General features: G+C 48.0%; 1 protein-coding gene across 23 annotated transcripts in view; it reads right to left on the bottom strand.

The window, feature by feature from the left end:
* ZMYND8 (zinc finger MYND-type containing 8) overlaps positions 1-13,438 on the bottom strand; it is a 122,122-nt gene that overhangs the window by 17,115 nt on the left and 91,569 nt on the right. For 22 of the 23 annotated variants that reach the window (XM_045804744.2, XM_045804740.2, XM_045804747.2 and 19 more), the window contains 3 exons: positions 11,284-11,793; positions 6,367-6,630; positions 4,145-4,335 (listed from right to left, as the gene is read on the bottom strand). In XM_045804744.2, the coding sequence (XP_045660700.1) occupies positions 4,145-4,335; positions 6,367-6,630; positions 11,284-11,793 (965 nt within the window). The remainder of the gene's footprint in view (positions 1-4,144; positions 4,336-6,366; positions 6,631-11,283; positions 11,794-13,438) is intronic. The other variant, XM_087853530.1, reaches the window with a different exon arrangement.

The raw sequence follows: 13,438 nt of genomic DNA, 5'->3' as shown, positions 1-13,438 counted from the left end.
CCAAAATGTCACTAGTGCTGAGGCGGAGAAACCGGTATAAACCGGGATGAAGCAGCTGGAATCAAGCTAGCTCCTGTAGCCACAGGCTCACCTGGAGGCCCCGAATTTGGGCCCCAGGCATGTCTGGTGTGGCCAGCACCGTGGGTTCGAGGGGAAGGAACGTTTCCTTTTGTGACTGTTGTTTCTTAATTCCTTCCCCTTAAAAAAAATAAAACAAAAAGAAACAAACAAAAAACTGTTTTATTGAGATCTCATTCATATACCAATTCAGCCATTTTCAGTGCACAAATCAATAGCTTCTAGTAGATTCAGAGCTGCACATCTGTCCCCATGGTTCAGGCCCTTCACAACACCCCAAAAAGACACCCCACTGCCCATTAGCTTTCTCCCCTGAAGAGCCCAATCGCCCCCCACCACTGATCTGCGTTCCACACCTAAGGATTTGCTTCTCTAGATATTTTCTACCTATGGACTCACACAGTATGTGGTCCTTCCTGACTGCCTTCTTCAACTTAGCACAACATTTTCGAGATTTATCTGTGTCGCAGGTCCTGGAAGTATTTCATTCCTTTTTATGGACGAATACTATAGTCTGTGTGTGGATATAGCTGGTTCGGGATCTGAGGGGATCTGAAGGCCTTCGGTCAGGGCATTCATTCCCCACCTTTCCAGTTTGCTTCCCATCTTCCTTTGCTTTAACCAGCTGATCCCTGAAGGCATCAGCGAGTTTGTGACATCAGCTCAGGTCCACGCAGCAAGCACCTAGTTATCTGCTGACTGCATAGTGTCTGCAGGGTGATTTCTCTCCTACCTCCCACTTGCTGGCTGATCCCGCGCCCATCACAGGAGAAAGAGGAGGGGACAGGAGACAAAACGAGGCCTCTAGGCCTGACCTGCTCGCTGCCAAGTCTCCACTGTGTTTTGCACTTTGCTCCCATCCAGCGAGAAGGCAAGACACAGACCACCCTTGTATCTGATGCCCGAGCTTTGCTCCCACCATTGTCCTCTCTCTGAGCCTGGTTTCCCCATGTAGAGAACAAGGATAATCGCAGTGCCCCATGTAGGGTGTGCGCAAAGATTACACGAGAAGTCCATGTGAAGACTACGGTTTAGAGGAGGTGTTCAGAAATACCTGTTCATCTTATTTCTACAGAAAAAAAAAATTTCACATGAGCTTTAACTATGAAACTGTCAACCCCCAAAACATAACACCCAAATTCACCCCAAGATGGGGAGAAAATGAACACAATGTCTGTTGAGATTTCCGTCCTCGCTTGTTTCGGGGGCCACACATGGACGCTGCCAGGAAAAACACTTTGTGCTTATGCAGTCGCTCCGTATGGGCCTTCCTGCCCCGCTGCGCCAACCATGTCAAGTTAAAACATTAAAACTAAATTGCTTTACAAGAAAACTTTAGAAAGCAGATGAAATTCAATACATTACTAATGCAATGGTTACATTCCATTTTAAAGAAATCATGGATTTGTGGATGGACTTTCCCTCTTTCTTCCAAATATAGCAAAGAACACAACATTACTAAAAGAGGACCCTTCTGCCAAAACACACAAATCTGGGTCTTCGACTGTGGGTCACCTCGGAGACAGGAAAGTTCATCAGCTCCAAAAATATGTCACTGTGTTCATTTTCTTAACTGCAAAGAAAATGTCTATCAAAAAGTCCATCCCTCGATTTTGCTGTAAAAAGGGGCAGCCGAAGGTAATGGAATAAAACTAGCTGCAGGAGCTCAGAAAACTAGCTAGAGCCACTTAGCAGGCCTCAGTTTCCCCAGCTGTAAATACGCAGCTTGGACCAAATCAATGGAAGGTGGTATCAGGATGGACTATAAGCAGAACAAGAGACCATTTAGACAATACCAGACACCTTCTATTTCAAGATTTTATTTATGTAATTGTCAGAGAGAGAGAGAGAGAGCACACGCACAAGCAGGGGAGCGGCAGGCTCCCTGCTGAGCAAAGAGCCTGATGCGGGACTCGATCCCAGAACCCTGGGATCATGACCTGAGCCAAAGGCAGATGCTTAACCGACTGAGCCACCCAGGAGCCCCCAGACACATTCTTAAATCAGTATGAAAACAAGACCCCCCTTTTCCATTCTCCTGTAACCCTGCACATCACATTAGGAAGAAGTCTCCGTTCAGTGCCAGTATGTACCGAACATGTGTGACGATCTCTCTTTTTAACCAAAAGAAAACAGACTTTGGCTTCAAGCCTTGACAAGGAAGGGTGACCTGGCAATGTTAGGCTCAATTTTATCGTAGTTCTAGATGAAGTCAATTTAAATAAAATTAAATGTAACTCAAATAAAAATATTAAATCAATACTAGCTGGTGGACAGGGAAGACTAAAATCTTAGGAGTGGCCATAAATGACTATACCTTGAATCCTTGCCATTCTGACAGTCAGCGACTCTGCAACAATTCATGCATTTTATTCAAAAGGAGGACAGACAGTAAATGAGAGACAAAGTCATCCCCGAGCCTGGTTCTGATTCTCGCTCTAGCTGGGAGGAGGTGGGTGGGAGGCCGGGGGGGCATTACATTGGGTTGCTTAAAAAAGCCACGTGCAAGAACAAGGAGTTCATGGACACTGGACATCTGTGGTCAGTAGGCTTCATGGGAATCCACAAAGCGGAGGACCTAGCTGAACCGTGCCGACCGACTCCTGACTGCAAAAACCGTGAGATAAGAAACGTGAGTTGTGGGGTGCCTGGGTGGCACAGCGGTTAAGCGTCTGCCTTCGGCTCAGGGCATGATCCTGGCGTTATGGGATCGAGCCCCACATCGGGCTCTTCTGCTGTGAGCCTGCTTCTTACTCTCCCACTCCCCCTGCTTGTGTTCCCTCTCTCGCTGGCTGTCTCTATCTCTGTCGAATAAATAAAATAAAATCTTAAAAAAAAAAAAAGAAAGAAACGTGAGTTGTTTTAAATTGCTATTGTTTTGTGGCCATTTGTTATGAAGTGATACCTGATACACCCAGAGAGAAGGGATAAAAAGAAAATTACCAACAAAAACACACCGGTAGAAGATTATAAATGTCTCTTGTCATCCAGAACTAAAAGGGAGCCTACCTTTAACACAATAAAGCAACTCTTTATCATCAGACGTCAAGAATTCTAGATACAACTATTCCCAACGATTGTCACCCACCCTTACTACAAACCTGAATGATTTACTCATTACCAATTAGTCATTTACTCATTTGTGAAGAGTAAATCATTATTACTGCCTCCTCGTAATGTACTAAATATTACTCTTACTAGGTTATTACTCATTAACTATTACTAGCCACTGAGAGTAACAAGCCTGATGAAGAGAAGTCAGGCACCCCATGCATTCACTCCACAACTCTGTAGCGACACCTGCCGCGTGCCAGGCACGTTTCTAGGCCCTGGAGGTCAGCCAAGCCGACAAAATCCTGCTCTCACGGAGCTGACATTCTGGCGGTGATTCTGCAGTCTGTCGCAGGGACCCGCACAAAAACTCCGGAGCGCTCTCACGTGACAGTGAGAACAGCTCCTGGGTGTATCCACCTGAATTCACCAGCGGGCACAGAAGCACCTGGCAAATTCAGAGAAAGAGCCCGCAGGAGAGAACACCCATGAATGAACTCAATGCGGGGATTCCTGCCACCAGGCCCCAGAGGGTGGGCGAGTCGGGAGGGAAGCCACTACTCCCTAGGCCTTCTTGGTTCCTGGAAAACCCTGGGTGTGAGTGGCGTAACTTACACATCTCGTGCTTACGACTCCGTCACTTTCTTCCATGTGGCTTCTCAATGCAAACCAACCCCTTGGACTGTTACTAGCTGATGAAGAGCAACTTGTTCCCGCTTAATGGTCTCAGTAAGTGACGTGAAGTCTTAAGGGTAATTCTGACGCCATGTCATTTTCCCAACTCTAACTGATGTTAGAATCTAAGTCTTCAGAATAAGATGCAGTGCATTCTAGATTTCTCTGTTTGGATCCAACTTTAGACCCAAATGAAGAATTTGGGCTTGGAGATCCCCAAGAAAAACAGGGTGTCCCCTCCTAAGCACCCTGGAAAGCCTGCAAGGTCATGATTTTCCCGGCTTCCATCAGGAAGCGGGTCCTCTGACACCCCCCCACCCCGGATGCCACCAGCACTCACTTTGCTAGTGTACTTGGCAATGTCCGCAGCGACGTCAGCGGAGGCGGTGGCGATGGGCAGGTCTGCGCTGACTGAGGACGCGAGGGTGCTCGTGGACCCTGAGCTGGTGACCAGGGGCGACGACTGAGTGCTGGTCACCAGGGTGATGGTGGAGGTGGATGGGCTCTGCGTGATCTCCTTCTGCTGCACAGCTAGGAAAGCAAAGCGTCCTGGTCACCCCACTGTCACTGGAAGGGCCCGACCCAGCACGAAGCTGCGCAGAGGGAGTGAAGTCCCTGACGTATACCCTTTTAGCTTGTCTACGTTCCAGTAACAGACATTCTCCCCTTGACCAGACTCTGGCCAGGATCCTCTCAGCCTTTTCTGGGACGAGGCCTCCAGCATGGCCCCTAAAGCTTTGCGTCAACACTAACATGGTTTCTAACAGCTCAAGCCACAACCCTAGGATGACCCCAGACACCCCTAACATGCCTGCCTAAGAAAACAAGGCTGCCAAATGAATTTACTGTTTGTTCCAGCCAACACCCTATGGCCCGTCTCCCAGTCTCTATGGGACAGTAGGAGCCTAACTTCAAGAAGCATCAGTTAGCAAACCCACATGGGTTTCTAATGCAACAACCCCCACTTCCCACTCAGCCCCTTCCCTACCCCACCCCCCATTCTCCCTTTAAAATACCCAGTCACCTCTGTACAAACTGGGGCTGACTTCAGTTCATGCTGGACTTTTTTCTCCCTACCGTAGTAACACATACTGATTAAAATCTGTCCTTACGACTTTCACTAGCATCAGCTTTGTTTGTCTTTGACACAAGACAATCTGGAAACTGAGAACCATACCATCAATGGGCCTCCTCTTGACAGCACCTAAGTTCCCCTGGGGAAGCTCGTAATTCTTACGGGGTATGAACACAGAAAAGACTGCAACTAGTCATCCCAATCTCAAATATCCTAGATTCACTTCTGCCCCACTAGCTCTTTAAATACCAAGAGCACTCCAGCTGCGCTCCCACTGTGTCTATCCAATCTGTCAGTCCTCCTTCCCCCAGTCTTCCAGGGGTTCTCTGGGGCTGCTCAAGACCTGGCTACCTTCCAACCCACTGCTTACAGCTCTACGCACTGGGGTGCACTCAGTATGTGAGAGTTTCAACCAAAGACCCCAACCTCCAAGGATCTAGATAGCAGGTTTCCCCGTGGGACAAGATCGGAATCAGCGCTCACGACAGCTGGACGAACGGGTACTCATCCGAGCAGCGCCAGATGGAGCCACGTTAGCCACTGGCGCTTGATGCTGACTCTTCTTCTGTAAGCGGCTAATCCCTAGTGATTAAGGTACGCTTTGCTACCAACTCCTCACACCGTACTCTTCCCGAAATAATGCCAAGAGGTTCACGGTGTGCCCAAGAAAACTTACACAAAGGTATTCATTGCAGCACTGCTTACAACAGAAAAAAACCGGGAGCAACCTAAATGCTCATCAGCAGGGGAATACTTGATTTGTATTAACTGTGGGGTACTACGCAGCACTCCAAACGCATAACGTATGTAGAGCTATCATGTACTAACACGGATGAACCTTCAAAACATGCTGATGGGTTAAAAAAAAAAAAAGAAGAAAAAGAAGGAAAAAAAAAAGCAAGTATGGTACCATTTTTATGTTTTAAAAAAAGAAAAAAAAAGTGCTACCTGTATGGAGAGTCATATATATGTAAATATATATGCATACATGCATAAAAAAGGTTTCACGGTTAACAGTGGCCACTGAGAAAGGGTGAAGAATGAAATGGAAGTTCGGTCAAGACAACAGATTGTGGGGCAAATATTTTACCCCCTTCTAAGAAGCCTCTATGCATGTATCGTTTCTAACAACGGAGGGGGGTAAAAAATAATAATAAAAGTGAAAAAACGAGTCGCAAAACAATTTTTAAAAATAATGCCACATGGAATGTGCAAGGCCTTCAAGATATGACGGCCACGAAACAAAAAGGAACTGAAAAAAAAAGCAAAAAAGAAAAAGAAAGAAAACAATTCTGTCGCTCCTGTCGATGTGGCGAGGAGGGAGCGGGCGCCACGTGGAACAGAAGGGGGCGCGGTACCTTTCACAGCCTGTCTGGTCTGATATCTCGTCCCCTGGGAAGACTGAGGCTGCTGGCTCTGCTGCTGGCTCTGCTGCTGGCGCTGTATCTTCTGCATGTGCCACTTTTGGGAAGACGTTTGAAACTTACTTGACGAGTTCCACACGACCCGCTGCACGGCCGGGGCAGTCTCCTTCGGTAAGAGCGGCCTCTGCTTTTTCACCGGGCTTCCCGTGGTGGTCGCAGCGGCGGTGGGGGCGGCGGCGGCGGCGGCCGGGGCCGTGACGGTGGACGTGGTGCTGGTGGTGGCCGTGACCCCAGCCGTGGGAGTTTGGGAGGAGGAGCGGGTGAGGAGCGGAGTTTCAGGGGGGGACTGGCTGCCGGCCGTAGTGGATGGTGGAGCTTTACCTACAACTGAAGCCAATGCATGAAAAAAAAAAAAAACAAACAAAACACGGAGATTGGACTCCGGTTGGCCCGCAGGGTCTCTACGCCAGTGCACTGTGGGTCACATGGAGCACAGCCAGCCACGAATGCCGAACAAACTCAGGAAGGCAAGGACCCCGATGGAGGAGCACATCTTACCTCACGCACAGAGGCCACTTGGGTGTATCTATCTCTGTGTCGGCCTCCCCTCCTGAGAACCTGCCCACATCTGAGACTCCCAGCGGGGCCTCTGGGGGAAATGGGGTGAACCAGACCCAGCCCCTGCCCTCAAGCTGCCCCCCAACGAGGGGACAAACAGAATCACTGCACGCGGTTTGTTTTGCAGTTGGAACTGGGCAAGCACGCTTGAAAGACCCAGCCAACGTCGATCCAGAGATGAAGAGAATCCCCTTCGCTAGGGAACCTATAAAGCATGTACCCCCAAGAACCAGGTGGCTTCCCAAGGGCCGAAGCACTGAACAACACGGAGTCACCCGGAAAGTCTCCCTTGACCTCTGACTCCCTCCGGGACAAAGTCCCAGGGTGCTGCTAAGGGCCTTGACACCTAACACTAAGGGCAACTCCACCCCATAGCCAGAACCTTCCCAACACAATGGTATCGCTCTCTAAGTTAGGAGACTTGCTTTTGTTATTGTTGTTGCTGTGGCTGTTTTATTATTATTTTTTAACTCCGGCAGAGTTGACACACAGTGTTCTACTTGTTGCAGGCGTACAGTACTGTGATTCGACAATGCCACCTTTTACTTAGTGCTCACGATGGTCAATATATGCCGTGATTTACTGACTGTACTCCCGCTGCCACCTTTTTACCAGGCGATACTGGTTTACGTCTCGTGTGGTGGTCAAATCTACAACCAAAATGAGCTGAATTTTTCTGCAAAGAGTAAGTTGCTTTACATGAAAACATAAAGTCAAGAATTATACAAGCAGGACGTGGGAAAGGCCAAACTAATGAATGTGAATGACAAATTTGGAAAAAGCTGCCTTCCGGAGTCTGTCTTCTGGGACGGGGGTATGGCAGAGGGGTAGGGTTTCAACAGGCAGAAGTGAGAATTTGGGGGGTGACAGCATCAGCCAAGACATGTTTAGGAATAGGCAGCATTTTGGTCAGTGAGAGTAGGCAGTGAGGAGTGGCGGGAAGGCAGGTTACAGCCAGAAGCACTGAGCAGCCCAGAAGGGGTGGCCCCATCGCGCTCATCTGTAAAGGGAGGGTCAGTTATCACTGCAGAGGTCCCTGCCACCAGTGGGGTGGGTCTGCCACCCCAGGCAGGATGCCCAGGGATCACACCCAAAACATGGGTACCAGTCAGCACCCCCATTGGAGACAATGTACCTCGACATAAATGCCTTTGAAGGAGGATTATGTCTGTTCTTCTAGATTTATGTAACCCAGAAAAGACCTGACCTTGATTATTCTAGGGAGGCTTTTCAGTACACTGGGTTTTAGGAAGTCAAGGAGAGTGAGAGAGAAAAAAACAAGCGGACTTTCCTGACTCTGGTGCGGGGGGTTTTCTCGGTGGTTGTCGCATCTGCCTGCCTCTCCTCTGCTCTCCTGCTCCTCTGAAGAGTCCCGCCAAGTTCACAGGCAAGGGCACAGGTGCAGCCAGAAGGGGAGCTCTCCATGCAGTGAGGAGCCCTGATCTCCCCCCGGGATGACATGACGTGCCAGATACTGGATACAGCCCCTGCACCTTCCAGGTGGAGAGAGGGCTTTGAACCCACGTTTTCTAAGAGCAGTGCACCGCACCAGGGCAGCCCCCCAGTGGGGTTTCTAGCCTGCAGAAGCACCTTCCCTGCCTCCCTTTCCTTCCAGGTGACCAAAAAACACCCTGTTACTGTTGAGGAGTGAACCTAGCCCCTCCCCTCAGATAAACAGCAACCACCAGTGGGTCCTCCTCTTTCTACTGATTTGCAGAAGCAAACAGCTGGCTTTTGCAGATGGGCTGCTGCCCTGCAGTGGCCATGGCTGGCCCTCTGTGCCAAATAAAAAACGGAGTGTGCACTTCAAAAAGATTTTAGGCTCAAGGCACCCTTTGGGGTGCCTAAAATAAGACATTAAAATATTTTGATTTCTAGAAGATTCTAGTAGTCTATAGAAGGGAAAAAAGAGGCCATAGGAAATTCCACTCCTAGAAATTTGGAGTGTATAATCAAATCACCTATATAGCCCAGAAAAGGGTGAATCTCTTAAGGGCCCACATTTCAGAGGCTGCCTCTACTTATTCACCTCCTTATTCTACCTAAAGGGTGGGCTTTCCAAGAGAAGGATGGAAATTACTACGTTGTAAGGTAAGCACGGCAAGGTCTCTATGGAAGCTCTCTCTTCGCCTCTATTCTGAGATCACCAGCTAGAAAGCAGTTTTGCTACCGATGGCTCCATATTTTACACATAAGCTGCATTCCCAGCTGAAGGTGAACTGAAGGTCACCATGGCACGCTCTAATATGCCCTTCACCTAATAAACTTGGAAGTGAAAACACAATGCTGAAAAAAATGCTCTACTGCAGAGTCTGATACAAAGCTGATTCTTCAAGACCCAAACTACCATCAGGGGGCTCTAGATTTAAGACTGGTAGGTCTTTGTCCCAACCCCTGGGACGATGCCCTAACAGAATTATGTTTTAGAATCATCTTCAGCTTAATTACATACACTCCACACACTTGGGGCCTCCTGGACATCTTTCCTTCAGACATCAGTGCAAGGAAGAGCCGTGTTTCATTTAATCGACTGGGATTTTTTTCTTATTTTTTGGAAAAATAGGAGATCCTTTAAGGAACTGTATTTCCCTTTTTGCTTTGACTGCTAGGAAGCTCCTAGCCAAAGTGAAAGCCCAACTGTGCTAACTCTGAGGCTAGAACATATTTCTGTGCATAAACTCTTCCACACCGCTTACTGTTCTACCTTCACCTTTTACAGACTTTATTTACATTTTGTTTCACGGTTAAATATTCTTGTCAATCTGCTACACATTCCTTCTGGAAGGGGAAGAGGCATAAAACCAATCCATCTGAAGATATGTTCCAGAAAATAAGGAACAGTGTAACTATATCATTCATAGGAGCACTGCCATCGCTGTACCCAAATATTCCCATAAACCGCATGGAGTACATGCTACTCTCCTATTGTTTTCTGCCACATCTGCTTCAAAGCCCCATCCACAACATCATCCAATTTTTCAGAGGCCATCCGTAAATCTAAGGTGACCTAGGAATGGTGTGCTGTTCTATCTTCCCTGCCCCACTCAACTGCTTCTCTTTCTCCCTCCACTGCACCATTCAGAGCCATTCCATCCTCTCCTGAAGAACTCTAAGAATTCTCGCTCCCCAACAACTGAGGTTCCACGGCAGCCCCGGTGGACAAGGACACAGAAGAAAGACTCTCAGGGCCCATCCCGGACTTGCTCTCAGCAGCCAGACTCAGAAATCCCCTGGGGCATAGAATTACATCTTCCTCAAGAGTGTGGCTGAGAAGTCCACTCCTGTCCAAAGTTGGGCATGGTCGAAAATTAAGCCTGACTATCCCTTCTGGTACTCATAAAGCACATAAAGTTCTGTGGCTCTGTCCTCCAGTTTGTCTTTAGGCAATGTTTTTCCTGGGCCCGCAATTAATTCTTCAGTCATATCTTTCTTGGGCATGTTTTGATCCCTTCATACCTACTTGCCAAACCAACTGGAAAATGTGCTGACTGCTCTGTGCATGGGAAGGACACCTTTCCCATCATTCACACATTCCTTCTGGAGGGTCTGCCAACATGCCCGGGCTGCACAGGCTTGCGGGCAGTGACTGCTGGGTCAGCCTCTAACAGCAGCAACGGGAGCACCACTGCAATCAGGCAGTGCTTCTCAGCCAGAGGAGATCTTGCCTCCCAGGGAACCAATGGCAATGTCAAGACATCTCTCACTGCCACAACTGGGCAGATACTCCTGGCATCCGGTGGGTAGAGGCCCAGGATGATGTTAAACATCCTGCAGAGCACAGGATGAAATATTACTCTGCACAAAATGTCAACAGTGTCAGTGCTGAGAAACCCTGGACTCGGGTCAGTGAAACACATATGTGGTGGAACACCAATTCAAGTGCCCACCATCCAACGCCTTCTCTGTTTCTGGTGCCCCAAGAAGCACTCAGCATTCCAGTACCACCTCCCCAACCGGTCTCCTAATTCCAGTAAGAAAATGCACTGGGGAGATGCCTGGGCAGCATGAAGGGAAGAAAGGGAGCTGAACTCCTCACCGCCTTTGAACTGAACTCATCTAACAATTTCAACCTTGTCACATGTCTAAATGTTGACAAACACTTTAGGGAAATGAGTGAGCCTATTGGGAAAGCAGGTGTTTTGGCTAAAAATGACCCTGATGCTAGAAACACCCACCGTTTCTTATTTTTCTGGGCCCAAAATCAACCATAGTGAGTACTAAGCAGATGAAAGGCAGGCAGGCCCCCGGGAAAGTCAGTCCTGGGCGTAATCAGTGACTTAGCTAGGTGACCTTGAGCCAATCATAGCTCCGCTCTGGTGCCTCCCCTTGTGACGTCGGAGGGTCACGTAACTTCTGGAAATACAAATGCAAGGTGGCACTCTAAACCAAATCAAGAAACCGGAAACTGGTGCGATCACTTACCATCCTGCTTGGGAGATGTTTCTTTGGGTTCCTTCTTATTTTTACGACCCTCCCGCCCAGAATGGTCTTCTCCTAAATCTATGACAAGTTCACTTTCTGAATCGGAGTCCAGGCCCAAATGTACTGTTGGGGAATCGGTCTCATCTTTCCCCTTCAGTTTATCCTTTGTGGGATGAGGGGAGGCTTTCGCTTTTTCTGCAAAGTCCTTCTCAGGCTGGGGGCTTGCCTTTTCCTTGACCGAACCCGGATCCGCTTTCTCACTGGCTGGTGATGTGCTTTTCAGCTCCTCCTTTGTCTCCACCGGGTTGGCCAGTTTGGGCTTTTTTTTGACAGCCGATGGCTCTTTGTCCATCCGACTACCCTCTTTGTCTTCTGCGTCTTCTGGCTCATTCTTGGACTTCTGCTCATCGTCACTGATATACTCACTATCGCTACTATCAGACTTCTCGGAATCTTCCGAATCGCTGTGCTCTACGGCCGTGTAAACATCTTCTGAGATTTCATTTATGCCTAAATTTAAAGAGAAAACCCAGCATGTGGCGTAGTCACAAAATAAAGAGCAGGATCTAAAACGCAAACATATTCCACGCCAAATGCTGGAATTTAAAAAAAAAAAAAAATACATTTCAAATCTCATCACACTGGCCTGGCGGGGTTACCGGTGAGCTGCAGCTGACAAATGGAACCTGGGTTTGCAGAGGGCTTCAGTTACTGACATTCAAAGATGACAAGGGACCACACAACGTAAATTTTAAATTTATCCGGAGCTACATCTTTGCATCACTGATAACTAATTGGGATGTGGAGAATGGGTGGGATGAAAGGGAACAACAGGTGAGCTGTTGAAACAGATCCATTTTACAGATCAGAAAATAGAGGCCCAGAGAAATCACTTATCCTAGGACATAAAGAAAACCAAGACAGAGGCAAGGCCAGAACCCCAGGCTCCTGACGGACTACCAGCGCTCTTCCACAGAATTCCCAAAGCATCCAAGTCCTTTTCCCTTAGTGTCCAGGCATCCAAGAAATAAGCCAAAGTCTTAAAGCAGAGGTTGCCAACTGACAGCCCACAGCCACATCTCGCCAGCACACACAAGTCATTTAGAAAGCAAGGGTTTGGCCCAGCAGGTATTTTGTTGTTTGTTTTTCACTTAGAATGAACGTATTGCCAAATTCACAAGTCAGGAAATTTCACACAGAAATCGAGACAGCAGGCTTGTGTGGAAAGAGCAGAGGATCTGGCCACTCTGAGTCACAGGCCTGCAAGACAGTGGCTGGCTGGAGCCATGAAGCCACTGGCTGCTTCCCTCAGGGACATGCCATCTCCAGCTGACCCGGGTGCCCAGCCCTCCCTCCTGCTCCCTGCGCCAATGCAGAGTCCAGCCGCCATCTAGTCTGCCCTGTTCTTCCACGGACAGAGGAGTCAAGAGCAAAGGCACGCATTTCCACATCTCCATCCAAAGCTAGACAAGTGACAACACAGCAGGTGTTTCACACACATACAGACACACACACACACACACAAATGGGCAAAACCATATTCCATTTAACCCATTGATGTGTCCTGCTCCCAGTAATAATTATCACCTGGCCACACGTAAATGATACTATACCCTAAAATTTTGAAATGAAAAAAACCCAATCTGTACTGTCTTCATTCTAGAGCAATGGCCACCATGAGTGGGGTCACTGTCCTGACCCAGACACACTGAAAGGAAACCTGCAAACAAATAAAAACCATGTGCCGCCTAGCAGAATCATTATAGAATTATATGCCTCTACTAGGGCTCAATTACACAGGAGAATCCAAAACACAAAAACTCAGGTATGGTATAACTTCTGGGTCCCTAAGGCTTTTGCTACTATAGTTAACAGTCAGCTACAAGGACAATTGTGACCACGTATGAGATAAGAAAAGCTTGGATATCAGAGCCCACCGGACATGAATTCAAATCCCGCTCTTGTACTTTTATTCACTGTGTGACCCTCAGTTAGTGACCTAGCTCTCTGAGCCTCAGTTTCTTCATCTGCAAAATGGGACTGATAATGGTATCAACCTCCCAGGACAATCTATGTGCTGTGCATAGTACAGTGCAAGGTATGCAGGAAATAGTCAGGAAACAGAAATATTAAAATTGTTATTAATGTTAATAAC

This window comes from Ursus americanus, chromosome 22, assembly GCF_024610735.1.
Source record: "Ursus americanus isolate L20-20 chromosome 22, mUrsAme1.1.p, whole genome shotgun sequence".
NCBI lineage: Eukaryota > Metazoa > Chordata > Mammalia > Carnivora > Ursidae > Ursus > Ursus americanus.
The sequence above is the reverse complement of the archived record's forward strand: the minus strand, read 5'-3'. Positions and strand labels throughout refer to the sequence as shown.